The 14,317-nt window shown below is 39.9% G+C and overlaps 1 protein-coding gene across 2 annotated transcripts in view; it reads right to left on the reverse strand.

Moving 5' to 3' along the window:
- The window catches only part of LRP2 (LDL receptor related protein 2), a 144,895-nt gene that overhangs the window by 48,820 nt on the left and 81,758 nt on the right, over positions 1–14,317 (reverse strand). For both annotated transcript variants that reach the window (XM_034426960.3, XM_034426953.3), the window contains exons 32-42: positions 14,100–14,266; positions 13,582–13,725; positions 13,329–13,438; positions 11,213–11,390; positions 10,169–10,382; positions 8,769–9,008; positions 6,163–6,351; positions 4,628–5,548; positions 3,634–3,799; positions 1,766–1,924; positions 406–695 (exon numbers count right to left, since the gene is read on the reverse strand). In XM_034426960.3, the coding sequence (XP_034282851.2) occupies positions 406–695; positions 1,766–1,924; positions 3,634–3,799; positions 4,628–5,548; positions 6,163–6,351; positions 8,769–9,008; positions 10,169–10,382; positions 11,213–11,390; positions 13,329–13,438; positions 13,582–13,725; positions 14,100–14,266 (2,778 nt within the window). The remainder of the gene's footprint in view (positions 1–405; positions 696–1,765; positions 1,925–3,633; positions 3,800–4,627; positions 5,549–6,162; positions 6,352–8,768; positions 9,009–10,168; positions 10,383–11,212; positions 11,391–13,328; positions 13,439–13,581; positions 13,726–14,099; positions 14,267–14,317) is intronic.

Below are 14,317 nucleotides of genomic sequence, written 5' to 3' on the forward strand. Positions count from 1 at the left end.
TGGGACTATTGCAGAAAAAAGTTTTCGGAACTTCAATTATTACAACTGAGATTAATTTGTAAAAGGAATAAGACCGTCTATAATGGAAGATGGCTATTGCATTCTCCCATATTTGGCATCAGCAGGAATATAATATTGATTTCAGCAAACATAACAAAACAGGAGGGTGATGACAGAGTAGAAAAGAATACAGTTTTAAAAATATTTCAAGTAGCGATGAAAACATTTTTTGGTCATCCACTAATAGCGGGGTTTATTTAAATATGTGAAACATCTGTAATTCCATTAATTTTCTGCATGCTTAGACTATGATTCTTTCCTATAAATCAGCAGATGTCTAAAACCCAACCCCAGTGACAAACACAGCAAGTCACCGTGGGCTTGCATATCATATGAATGTTTTACCTGGCACGCAGATGTGACTGCAACCACCATTAAATTGGTTGCAAGGGTTGGCGCACTGCTGTTGCTTGCTTTTGGCCCAAACGTGAATATCCATTGGTCTGTTTGGCAGGTTTGATACCATCACAATTTGATCTGACCCGTCGTATTTGTTGGCTCGATAAACACTTCGGGTATTCCAGTCTGTCCAGTAAATGTGTTGATCAAATAGGGTCATTGCAAATGGATAGAGGGCGGTGCTAATGACGACCTCACGGTTTTCACCCAATAAGGAGCTGCGTTCAATCTTCTGTCTAAAACAAGTAGGAAATATCAGCATTGGAACATGAAACACGAGCTTCCAACATTTGTTGAGTTCCACAGGGAAAATACTATAGATCAGGGGTGTCAAACTCAAGGCCCACGGGCCGGTTGCAGCCAGTGGGGTGCTTAATCTGGTCTGCCAGGCTGCCCTGGAAATAGCAAAGGACCAGCCCGCAGTGCCTCTGCCAGTGAAAACAGAGCTTTGGAGGGCTTCACCCCCGCCCCTCCCCTCCGAGCTCAATTTTCACTGGCAGAGGGCTTCAGGAGGCCGTCACAGCCAAAAATGGAGCTCAGGAGACCGTTTTCACTGACAGAGTGCTAGGGCCACCAGCCTCCCCCCCGCCCCCGGCACAAGTGACATCAAGCTGACCATGCCCATCCTGGCCACCCAAGATAAAACACAACCCTGATGTGGTCCTCAATGAAATCAAGTTTGACACCCCTCTGTAGATCGATTCCTTACTTTTTCATTAATGTCAAGACTCTTTTGTACCCTGAACATTCACATCATTTAGTATTATTTCTGAAATCCAGGTGAACAATATACAGCAACAAATTCTTATATGAAACCCGAATCCCTTTTCTGCAGCCACTAGACTCTGCTCTAGCTGTTCCTCTGTGGCTGGAAATAAATTCCATGGTATCTCATCCAGTGGTGGGATTCAAGTAATTTCAACCGGTTCTCTGCCCTAATGATTTCATCCAACAACCACTTTGCCAAACTGCTCAGAAAGTTAACAACCGGTTCTCCCGAAGTGGTGTGAACTGGCTGAATCCCACCACTGATCTCATCCCTTTTAAGTTGGGAACTTATCTTATCTCCCTCAATAAAATCAAAGGGGGAGAAGCCCAGCCCTTTCAATGTAAATGACAACTTCATGTCATTGCCCCGTCAATTATGGATCATGGCCACCAAAAGGCATCTCTTCTGCTTTCAATCATAAATATTTATTTAGAATGGATTTTTCCACATTGTTATTATATGTTATGGGAGGACCAACTGTGTGCATTAGATGAAAATGTTTAACAGTATGCAAATGAAAAGTAAGCAAATACATACAAACTTGCGTCAGCCCAATAAAGTCGCTGTTCTTCATAGTCCAGTGTAAGACCATTTGGCCATACTAAGTTGGTGCTCACAATAGCACTCCTGAAGTTTCCTCCAAGTGTTGCTCGTTCTATCTTAGCATTAGAGCTCCAATCAGTCCAGTACATGTACCTAGGGATGACACAATTACCCAAAGCTTCTTAAATCAGAGAAATCTACTTAGCAATAACACTAGCAATAGCACTTAGACTTATATACCGCTTCACAGTGCATTACAGCCCTCTCTAAGCAGTTTACAGAGTCAGCATATTGCCCCCCAACAATCTGGGTCCTCATTTTACTGAACTCAGAAGGATGGAAGGCTGAATCAACCTTGAGCCGGTTAAGATCGAACACCTGGCTGTGGGCAGAGTTAGCCTCAACAATGCATTCTAACCACTGCACCACCAGCTCTTACATCTACAAGTAAACAAAGGAAGAGCAAAGGGGCTTCACTGGTTTCTCCAATGCCTTCACTGGATGAACTTGCCCTAAATTAAATTACAATCAAGCTACAAAGAAATGACTGTTTTACAACACTGAAAAAATTCACACTGTGCATTATGCAAAGCCTCTTAAAGATTGGATATCTGAAATTAAAGCATGATAGTTCAGTCCTCTAATTCACACACACAGCACAGGATAAAGAGTGCAATTCCCTGCATTTTTGTTCTCCTAACTGAATGACAAACTAGGTGTGATGACCAGATAAAAAAACCAGTATTGTTTATTTGGAAAATAATGATGAATGGACATTCTGGCCCCTGAGTCAAATCATCTGTTGCCCAGGTGCTGTTCTGTCTATCACAATCTCATTTTCCTGTTACGTCCTGCTCTCTGATTTTCCCCCCCCTGATTCTCCTTAAGGTGTAGTCAATTGGAAAAGAGGCCTTCACAGAGACCTTCACCTATGCCATTGTGTAGAGGATCTACAGAATGGCCTTGAAGGACCAGAGGAAGAGCGACTGCCAAGCCATTGGTCAGAGAAGCAGGAATTGTGTCTGTTCCATGACACTAATTTGAGAAAATGTTTCAGATAGAGCCCTCCTTAGTTCATGCAAAGATAAAGTGAGAAAGGAGGAAAGTACATTCAGACTTGAAATATTCCACTACTATAATTGTTCCAACAAAAGCAATCCTGATCTATATGGCGTTGGTTTGTTAAATTTGGTCTACCATGTAGGGATGACAAACTGTGAAAACAATATAGCAGTACAAATCATGTCTGTTGATCAGAGGCAGATTCTTCATTAAAAGGAAGCATTGGGCAACAGAGAGATTAAGCTTCATGCTACTACCCAGCTCCTACGCACAACGCCAGCTGTTTTGCTATGGCACAGCTATGTTCTTCCTTTTTCTTTGAAGGATAGACATACCTACTTAGCTCCATGGGAGAAGGAAGCCAAACAAGGCTCTCAAAATGCATTGCCTAGGAATGCATTTTCAAAAAAGAAAAAGAAAGAAAGAATCTGTACATGTACAAAAGGTATTAGGGTATTTCTAGTTACTAATTGGAACATTTATTATTCATCCATTATTATTTTTTTCCATGTTTTATTTATATAACACTCAATTTTTATCAAACAGTGTGTATTCTGGGTACAATTATATTTTGATAGTCATATTTATACATCTTCATTATATTTAGTCAACACCATCATATTAATAATAACATGATATAATAACCTTAATGCTTAACATTTAACATCGTCTTCTTTAATGACTCTCCTCTATTATTCATTCATTATTAATTGCCCTATTATGATTGGGAAGTTGAAGTGAGAGAGAAAAGCTGTAGTGGAAACAGATACATGTTTCATTATGCAGAATGAGCAATTTACCCTTGGCAAGGATCCAAGACAATGGCCCTTGGCCGTGGGACACGAGCCACTACTGAACGATTAGATCCATCCACAGCCATTGAACTGATGGTCTGGTTGAGATAGTCACTGTAATAAAGTCTGTTGTTGATCCAGTCAAAGGCAATGCCATCTGGAGCGCCCAAATCTTTAGACGTATCAAACAGGACAACAGAGAACAAAAAAGATCTGAGCATGAAAATCATCCTAGCAATGAAAATCTTTTACAAAATTTTCCTTCTTTTCTAGTTCCAACTATTACCAGGGGGAATTTGCTCTGAATCTAATGGGAAGGTTTTTATCCCATAGCAAAAAAAGAGAGAAGAAACTGTGTCCCTGGATTAAGATGAAAAAGACTTCTAAAGAGCTTCTACACTTCCCATATTTTGAAAGGTAGTGCCCTTGCAAACTTCATTTTTAAAAAAAGCATCACAAATAAACTGAAGTGTAGCGACTACATATTACTAGTGACAATACTCAAATAAGCAATGCAGTTCAAAGCATTATGTCTAGAAGAATGCTCATTTGCCTGAAGTTGTAATGACCTAATTCCATGCCAAGTTAGTATTAAGGTTTGTGGTATTTTTATATAATTCTTAACTCATTTTGAAGTAATGTCCTGACTGAGGAAAGGTTTAAAGTTTCAACAATATAAATTGTTAGTTTGTCATAAAATGAATCAGTAGGGCATAGATGCATGAAACAAATTTCAGTTTCAATGGCATTTACACAGTAAACATGCTTAGGTTCACAACTAACTGAATATTATTAATTTTTCTTCCTGGTAATCATACTTTCAATAACTTCTGCAAAATACCTTCCAAGAAGCAGGTTACAATCCAATATACACTTTGGATATTCGTCTGAGTAAATATTTAGTTCTATGTTCTTAGAAAATGCATATGCTATGTGAGAAACTCATATCAAAGATTGGCCTGTAAGCTACCTTAGCTAAGTTCTGAATTCTGATATTTACCCGATGCTACTACTGTGGGATTACTACTTCCAGAATAGGTACTGATATAGCTGATTCTTCCTGGGCCTGTCGAAGAACTTTGGGTAAAATATATTAAACTGTTTGCACTGTCGTAGTCCAGAGCGACCGCAGTCCTTGATACGGTCATTGTATGGAATGGAGGGCTGTGATTTTCAGGATCCAGGTGCGTGCTTCTAAGGGCATTCTCCAAAGCGAAGATCAAGTAATTATCTGTTGAAATAAAACACCTCTTCCCATCGCTTCCCAGCATTCCAAATGCACACCCACACTTTGGTGTTTGCAGATCAGGAAGTGCAAAGCACAGATGGTCGCAGCCTCCGTTATTCTGTAGGCATGGATTGTAGTTGACATCCGCAGGGGCCAGTGACTGGTAATGGCTATTGTAAATAGTCACATCTCTCAACCAATCAATGTTGTCTCTTATAACTGTTGGCTGCTCGATATTTCCTGGCTCTTTACTGGCTTGAAAGATTTTTTTCAAGTTCCTATCCACCCAAATGATAGAGTTTTCAAAAATGGTGAGGCCATATGGTGTTGGGTAACGGCTGCCATAGCGGATAATTTCAGGCTCACCGCCATCGCGAGAAATCCTTGCAATCATGTCTAAGGAATCATCCACCCAGTAAATGTAACCAGTGTTATGATCGACTGCTAATCCTCGTGGTGTGACAATTCCTTCAGACAATAACACAGTCCTGTTGCTGCAGTCAAGAAACGCACGCTCTATTTTGGGAGATTGTCCGTAGTCTGCCCAAAAGAGGTATCTGTTCTTGGGATCGACTACTATATGTCGTGGCATATCCACTGTGGTTTTAAGTAGCACTCGTCGATGAGAGGTATTTAAACGCAGAACTTCAATAAATGTTTCGGTCAAGAATGCATTGGTAAAATAGAGGTTTCCTGCATACAGCAAAATAAAATGAAAAACACTGAATTCTGTTATTATATATAATATATGCTTCAGAACCTAGTACAGTTTTATACAAAATAACACATATCACTATAAGATAGAAACTTTAAGAAAAATCCTGCAATTTAAGCTCTTATGCAGACATAGGTATATTTTAAATTGACTTAATAACAAATATAATATCTAAATGCCTAAACATGTTTAAGCATTAACAATAAATTAACATGGTTTGAAGTGGCCTTGCTAAGTTTGATATACATGGCTAAATTTTACATACTTCCTCAACCATGATTGAATAACTTCCCCACTACCTTACCCTAGCTGGAAAAATAAGGATCTTCTAGAATCTAGAAGATCAACAGAACTGATAGAAGCCATTCCACATCATCATGTTCTTACATATAATTTGGATAATTCATTGTAAATTAAGGCCAGGGTACTATCCATAACCTCAGTTTAATATTTGGGAGAAAAATCCTATTGATTTCAGTGAAATTTCACTCGTAGTAAACAGATGGTCTTAATATCACATGATGTTCAGTTTAAAGATTTCTGAAAGGCAAATTCCACCAACCATTTTTGTTAATGCTAGAATAGTACTGACCTGCTACCCAATCAATGGCAATGCCACGGATCCCATTGAATCCTATCCCGTTTGTGACAACATTCATAAAATTGGAACCATCTGGCTTGATTTTACGAATTCCATTCTGGGATGGAATTCGGCTGCTGAAGTCACACCAGAAAATGAAACCTGAAGGCATGTGAACATCCACATGCAATGCATTTCTCCCTGCAAGATTAGGATTAAGGAAACATGTTGTTTATTTTTAATTTCACCATTCTAATAGGCATATGTGGTGGTAGGATTTCCATCAAACCCTGACCCTTTGCTCAGCATCCTTTAGAATCCTCTAAAACATTCCTGAAATATAGCATGAAATCATCAGTCCCTTGATTTGGGATGAGAACTGAAAGGATAAAAATATGACAATTAATGTTCTATTTACTAATGGGAGAAAACCACAATCATCCCCCAAATATTAAAAATGGACCAATTGGGTCCCCTGCCCCATTCACTGTTACAGCTCTGTAACAACTGCCCATCTTCCTAAAAATTAACCTGTAACATTGCTGAGTCAGACTTTACAATATTGGGTAAAAGTAACCCCCTCACTAGTAGCCTTATATCGGTGTCTAAAATAATCCAACAGGATTTTTTTATGATTAGGAACCATTTTTCAACTTGGACCGGAAAGTGAAATCCCTTTACTCTACAATCCAACGTTGATTTGCCTAAAAATAAACACTTTACTTCTAAGCAGACACTTAAAGGATTGCATCATCATTATTACTATTACTACTACTACTACTACTACTACTACTACTACTACTACTAATAATAATAATAATAATAATAATAATAATAATAATAATAATAATAATAATATGGGAACTGGATGACCCATTTGGGGGGAAAAAGCAGTTCCACTACTTCATTGTTTCTCTTTTTTCAAGTGTTCAAATGTTCAAAAAAGTAATTTAAAGAAATGCTATATTAATTTTTTGATTTGTTAGTTAGAATTGTTTGTGATCATATAAATACTGTGTAATATTGAATTTTAGATCAAAATGTTAATATAGCTCAGTGATGGCTAACCTTTTCCGGACCGAGTTCCCAAAGCGCTCACGTGTGCGCGTGAATGCACATGTGTGTGCCCGGACCCCCAAAATGCAATGCGCACTTGGCCCCGCCTCCCCACGCATGCGTGCACGGGCCCCTACATGCCCCGACCCGCACACATGTGCACGCAGCCCCTACATGCACCTTGACCACCCACGCATGCACACATGCCTCCCCCGCATACCCTGCCCCCACACATGCACATGTGCCTCCTCCCGCACGCACCCTGCACAGGCACAGCAGAGACCCGAAGACCAGCTGGCTGGTGGGAACACGCGCGCATGTGCAGCAAAGCTGAACTGGGAGGACGGTTCGTGTGCCACCAGAGAGGGCCCTGCCATAGGTTCGCCATCACGGATATAGCTTATACGTGGCCTGTAACTGTTTTAAAGAAAGTTGGAAGTTAAGAAAGAAGAGAAGAAATTTTTAAAAATTATTTCTTTTCTTCTTTTTTTATTCTTCTGTACCTTCCCCTTGCCTATTTTCCCCTTGATTCTTTTTTCCTTTTCCTTTCTTAAATTTGATCTTTTGTAGAAATTTAATAAAGTATATTTAAAGCCATTTAACACTAACCTCACTGCCTCAGGAGAAGCCAATGTTTGCCCTTCGGTCACTAGACCCTACTCCTTTGTTGATTCCTATCTAACGTTTTCAGCTGAAATGGTTTTTGCCTAGATTTACATAGTTCTGCTTTGTTGTCTTGAGCTACTGTGTTTCCCCAAAAATAAGACCCTGTCTTATATTTTTTTGAACCCCGAAATAAGCGCTTGGCCTTATTTTCGGGGAAGTCTTATTATTTTGGGGCACGTGGAGAAAACCAGAGGAAATGGCAGGGACCAGCTGCACATACGTTTAAATATTTTCGGGGAGGGCTTATTTTCAGGGGGGCTTATTTTAGCACATGCTCTCAAAAGCCCGATTGGGCTTATTTTATTTATTTTATTTTATTTTATATTGGATTTCTATACCGCCCTTCTCCCTAAGGACTCAGGGCGGTGTACAGCCAGATTAAAAAAACATGCAGAACAAATATTAAAAACAATTAAAAGATATATAAATTTGGCCCAATTAAAACTCATTTACCAATTAAAAACGTTTAAAACATTTAAAAACAGTTAAAAATTTCATCTTAAGCCAGCCCGGCTTGTTTAAATAAATGGGTTTTAAGGGCGCGACGGAAGGCACTGAGGTCTTGGATTCTCCTTATCTCTGGGGGGAGCTGATTCCAGAGGGTAGGTGCCCCCACAGAGAAGGCTCTCCCCCTGGGGGTCACCAGCCTACATTGTCTGGCTGATGGCACCCCGAGGAGGCCCTCTCTGTGGGAGCGCACGGGTCGATGGGAGGTCGTTGGTAGCAGCAGGCGGTCTCGAAGATAGCTAGGCCCTATGCCATGGAGCGCTTCCAACCACAGCCAAAAATACACATACACATCTTACAAGCCCTGTGTTATAAATGAGTCACCTCTAAGAAGGAGATTGTGTCAGAAAGCTAAGAGGTTGTAGTTCTCCCCTCAAAAGTTTACTCACCTCTTCCTGCCAAGGACACCATTGCTTCAGAGTGGTCAGATGTCTCTAAACTAAATCCTTTAATTGCCGACAGCATGGAAACAACAACAAAGGAACTGTATGGAGAGCAGGTCCTATTATCAGAATTGAGCTGAAAGCCGGTAGCGCAGGCACAAGAGAAAAGGGCCCCGGGCAAAGGCAGACAGAAATGCTGACAAGTCCCAACTTGGTTGCTACAGCCATTGGTGGAACCCGCAGAATCTAAAACAGGGAGAGATAGAAAAAGATTTATTCCACAAAGATAAACTTGAGGGAGAGGTTTGAATTGAATGAGTTAATTGGAGTTTATCGGACTTGTATTGGTGCGATAAATATAACTGAATGAGAGCTCTAATGTAGTTTTGTGTTTTGGGTTCTGGGTTTAAGATGAAGGTATTTTTTTTTCTCCCTTTATGTATAATGCTTGAGTATTTTTTAGAGTTAGTAAAATATCAAAACCAGAAAAAAGTGTTTTCTCCCGTTAGGGCTAAAAACAAATTGAAATAATATAGAGGATTCTCTTAATATGAATTGTGATAAAGATTAAAGAGTTAACAGAAGCATATATTATTCCTCACAGCAAAGAGAAGTAGAGATGGTCAAATTCATTCTTTTATCCAAAGAAGAGAATATATCTAACCTTGTTTTCTATTCTGAGATTGCTGCCAAATTTTGTGCTTGCAATGAAAAAAATAAACTTTGATTTTGTTTTTGCTAATTAGATAGGTTTATTGTTATAGAAATGGCTTGTACATACTGTTGTGTAAAAGTAAAAAGTTGCGGTTGTAACATTGTCTTCTATTGTGCTAAAAAGAGTCGGAGGTTGGTGCCTTTTTCTTTCCTTTTCCTTCTTTACACCATATTTTCCCCATCCCCTCCTCCAGTGGTGGGTTGCCCCAGGTTCGGACCGGTTCACAAGAACCGGTAGTAAAACCAGTGGGAGGCTCCGCCCACTGACCCCAACATCATCAGGAAGCTTCTACACATGCGCAGAAGCCCCCACCCGCGCAGCCCCATTGCGAACTGGTAGTATAGGTAAGTAGAACCCACCTCTGCCCTCCTCCTAGTTTTCTATTACTTTTTTTTTTTGCATTTTTCTTTGTATTTTAATTGTAAAATACCATGAACTAAGTGGATTTTTGAAGATAAAGGCTTTTTTTTTTAATAAAGAAAGAATCACATATGAAATCATGGCTACTTTAGCCAGAATGCAGTGATGTTGCTTTTTTTCCCGTGCTTTATTCCTAAACTACGAAGTGAAACTGCTCCGTCTTGATTTTTTAAAATATTTTTTTTTAAAAAAAGTAAAATATACGATCCAAACAATCAGTTCAAAACACTGAGCATGTGAAAGGATTTTAAAAGGCTTATCATATACTTACCGTCTCGGTAATACACCCGGAGACATTTTAGTCCTGAAATGTTGTCTCTCAACACCACTTTGTTTGCTCCAGTTGACTTGTCAACCCGTTCAATGACTTCATAATCCCGGTCAGTGTAGTAGAGAAAAGAACCATAGACAGCCAGGCCCCATGGGTGAGAGAGGTGAACAACCAAAGTCATCCGATTCGTACCATCCACGTTCCCTCGTTCGATCTAGAAGAGGATCAAAATTGATTACCACCAGTGAAAGCAAAACTGGCGCTTTGAGTGCAAATCGTAAACTGGTATCTTACAGACTGACCTGAGGTTTAAAAATGATTTATCTTTTCCCTTTGCTTGTCTTGAGAAACTAAGCAATTTTTTTCCCAACCCACTCCCATTGTCATCTCACCCCTTAAAGAATTAGTAAACATAAATGAAAGCAACATTTGAGATCAAGTTGGCACTGGGTTGATGCAATTCCATTGAAAAGTCAGTCGGAAAGTACAGTACCTTCTGAAGCCTGGGAAAAGATATGACTGCTTTAATCATTTGGAAAAAAAAGATCCTGGATATAGGATCCCTGCACATTCTGAAATACCATTTTCAAAGGTTTTTGCATCATCCCATCAGCCACGTTGAATGAATGTCAGTTTTCTTTCCATCCTTGTTTATGCATATCTGTGTTTCTTCTTGATGAAGCTGTTTTCCCTGCCCTTTTAATGTTATGGGAAGTGAAAATAGATGCATTTTATCTGTTCAAAGAAACAGGAAATCTGAAGTAGCTTTTGGATTTGTTTGTTTTAACATTTAGCGACCAGAGATATTTACTACCAGAAGAAACTCAAAAACCGTTTAGGCAACCTGCTGAGAGTAACTTGTCTGAAGCTTTTCCAATTCTGGCAACCCCACTGAGTACATTCTGAATGTGTGTAAGTAGATCCATTCTTTGCCCTAACATCCGTCTTCTGATCGTTCCTGCTTTAAGGCATGTAGCCTCCTCTATATTTAAGCTGAAGACTGCTGGCAGGCAAAGATATGTAGGGACACTTCTGAATACGTACCACTCCAGTGCTTGTGACTGGCCAATACAGCTTTTGTTCCTTGATATCAATGGTAATAAACTCGACGTGGTCTAGATTACCCGTGAAGAGAGTTCTGATATCAGACCCATCCATGTTTGCGCTGGCAACCTTTGCTGGGATCCCACTATCTGTTCCTTGGTCTGTCCAATACAATTTCCTGCAACACATGTTATTTCGGCAATCAAAAAACAGGGAAGGTATGGTGAATATATCTTGTTCCTATTAATCAAAATGCATGGGCATTGGGAGATTAATTCAAAAACTGCTGTCACATACTGAACGGTAAAATTTACTGAGATTACTAGGGCTTCTTTTTTTTGGATCTGTGTAAATAAACAAATGGCTATATGCACAATCCTACTCTGAGGAAGAAGGCATACATTTGCCCTCTAAGAAATAGTCAAGTTTATATAAACCACAATTGCTGTTCAGTTTGATCACACAGAGATAGGCATACAGCTAAAAGAGAATTGTAGCTGTTGTGGATATTAACAATAATATTAATAATATTAACAATAATATTACTAATAGATTTTGGTATATTTGTGGAGAAGCTCTGGAACACATTTTAGAGTTAGGCTATGATATCCTCATTCAAATCTTCCAAGATTTAATAGTCTTCTTTCTCCTTAAAGTCCTTGGAAAAGAACAAGGGCAAAGAGGTTTCATAAATGCTCTGCTCATCCTTTTTCCTTTTTGGTTTGGGTGAACAAAAAAGCTCTGCTGATTACTCATCACTGTAAAAAGCAAAGAGTGAACGAAGTCAGCTCAGTTGGAACCATCACCACAAACAGCAGGAATACTTTGACCAAAAGACTATGGAAGGAGCAGCTTCCACTCCCCGCTGTTATGAGAGAAGCAAAGGCAACATACATTTGATAAAAATAACCAATCCAGAAGTTCGGTTAGCATACAGTGCAGAAAACAACATTCATCAATCCAAAATGTATCAGTCATTTATTACTAGTCTAATAGAAACCCACAGAAGGAAAACATTCTGAGCAATTTGATGGTCCTAATAATGGGTGGGCTTCAAAAATTTTAGCAAGGGGTTCTCTGCCTGGTTGCTGGGTGGGCGTGGCCATAGTGGGTGTTGCCTAGTCAGCCTCCTGCACCATGGCAGGGGGGTGTTTTTGCACTCCCTGGGCTCCGGAGGCTTTTCTCAAGCCTCTGGGAGGGCAAAAATGGCCTCCCAGGCTCCAGAGGCCCTCTGGAGGCTGGAAATGGGCACGATTCCGGCCTTCCCAAACTTCCGGTAGGCCCATTTTTCACCCTCCCCGAGCCTCCATGCACACCCTGCACTTACCTGCATCCAAAACGGGTCACGTGGGGAGTCCTGGGAGGGGCGGGGTGGGGTGGGTGGGAGCAGCCAGGAGTGGTATTTGGGAGTTCTCCGAACTGCACAGAATCTTAGCAAGAGGTTCTCCTGAACCCCTGCGAACCCCCAGCAGCCCACCCCTGGTCCTAATGTAAAGCAAGGTATTATAAATTTTACGCTAAAGATAAACATTAGGCTATGTGAATAAATGTAAACATAGAAATAACCTTTCTATGGTTATTTCTAGGTTTTTCTACGAAAAACTAGGTTTTAGAGACAACTCAAAAGCCACGAGGAAGGAAGGAAGGGAAAAGGGCAAAAATCCAGAACACTATAAAACAAATATAGCCATGTAAGCAGTTTAAGCTTCAAAATTTCTCCTCTCGTTCCAGTGAAAGGAAAGGAAAGCTCCACCAGTTTGAAATGGGAGTAAGGCAACAGCTTGTTCCTGGTTCGTTTTGAGGGAATCAGGGTCATTTTTAGAGGTTCAATGTGCTGTAGTGATGGAAACCATACTAGCAGCAGGATTATGTCGATGAGTATATCAGATGTTCGGCAGAAGAAATAATCCAGCAACAATAACGAAGCTTCTCATCAACAAAGGAGCATCTCTACTTATCATTCACTCCCCCCAGCTGGAAGATTTATTATTTAGAAAACAATTCTTCCCAGAGCCACAGAACCTAATTTTACAGAAGGATTGTAGGACCAAGAAGCTAAAAAAAATAGTATCTTAGTACATTTTAAACAGCTCCAGAAACGATGCATTGAACTCACCCTCGAGCAGGATCGACAGTTAAACCGAGTGGCTTTCCAGATCCTTTAGGCGTACCATCATTGGTAATCAAAGTTTTTCGGTAGATAGTTTCTCTGTGGAGCGTCAATACCTTTAGAAATCATGAGATTTGGTTACATGGAATGGAAACGAAGGCAGGAAAATTAGGCTAAATGATTCTTATGCTGATTGGTGCCTGGGAGATGTCGTGGGATTAAATATGAATGCATGCCTCACTGGAAGTTGAAGGCTTACCTCAATGGATTGTGTTGAAGGGTTAGTATAGTATAGGTTTCCAGATATCCAATCTAAAGCCAGGCCCGTTGGAGAACCAATAACAGCAGCTGGGGCAAAGATTGTCCTGTTTGTGCCATCTGACTTCACCCTATGAATTTCACCCTTCAGGATAAAAAAAGTGAGACTATAACATTGTGATTAATCACTGGGTGAAAAATCACTGTCCTTCTTTTCCTAGCGTGATGGCATCACTGACTATCATGAGTTCTAAAGAAGAATATTTGCTTTTGTTACTTGAACTATAATAATCAAAAGTACTTAATGAAAGTCATAAAGAAGACACAATGAAATCCTAAGTAGGTTTAGTCTGTATAGACATAGCATCCAGTCAACTTATTCTCAAGGTAAGAATTCATAGGTACAGCGTACTATTACTCTTTAGTTCTTAATCCAAAACAGAGATGGGAAGGAAAACAAAAATATCAGAGCAGAATCTTTTCCATGAATTGCTGTTCTAAATAACCAAGTATACTTACTGGATTTTCAACCCAGTAGATCATCTGTTCTGAATCATCGAAGTCAACATCGTATCCATTCTGAACTCCTGCTATTGGGACCATGGCATCGTTGGATTTCTCCTCGGGGTTCAGAGATATACCATAAATGATGTTATCTCTTACAGCTATAAGGAATGGCTTTTCCACTGTAAAGCAACACCACAAAAAGCAGAATATTATTCTTACGTATTTCCTGC

The sequence above is a fragment of the Pantherophis guttatus genome, chromosome 1 (assembly GCF_059756535.1).
Source record: "Pantherophis guttatus breed Tessera chromosome 1, ASM5975653v1, whole genome shotgun sequence".
In the NCBI taxonomy this organism is placed as follows: Eukaryota; Metazoa; Chordata; class Lepidosauria; order Squamata; family Colubridae; genus Pantherophis; species Pantherophis guttatus.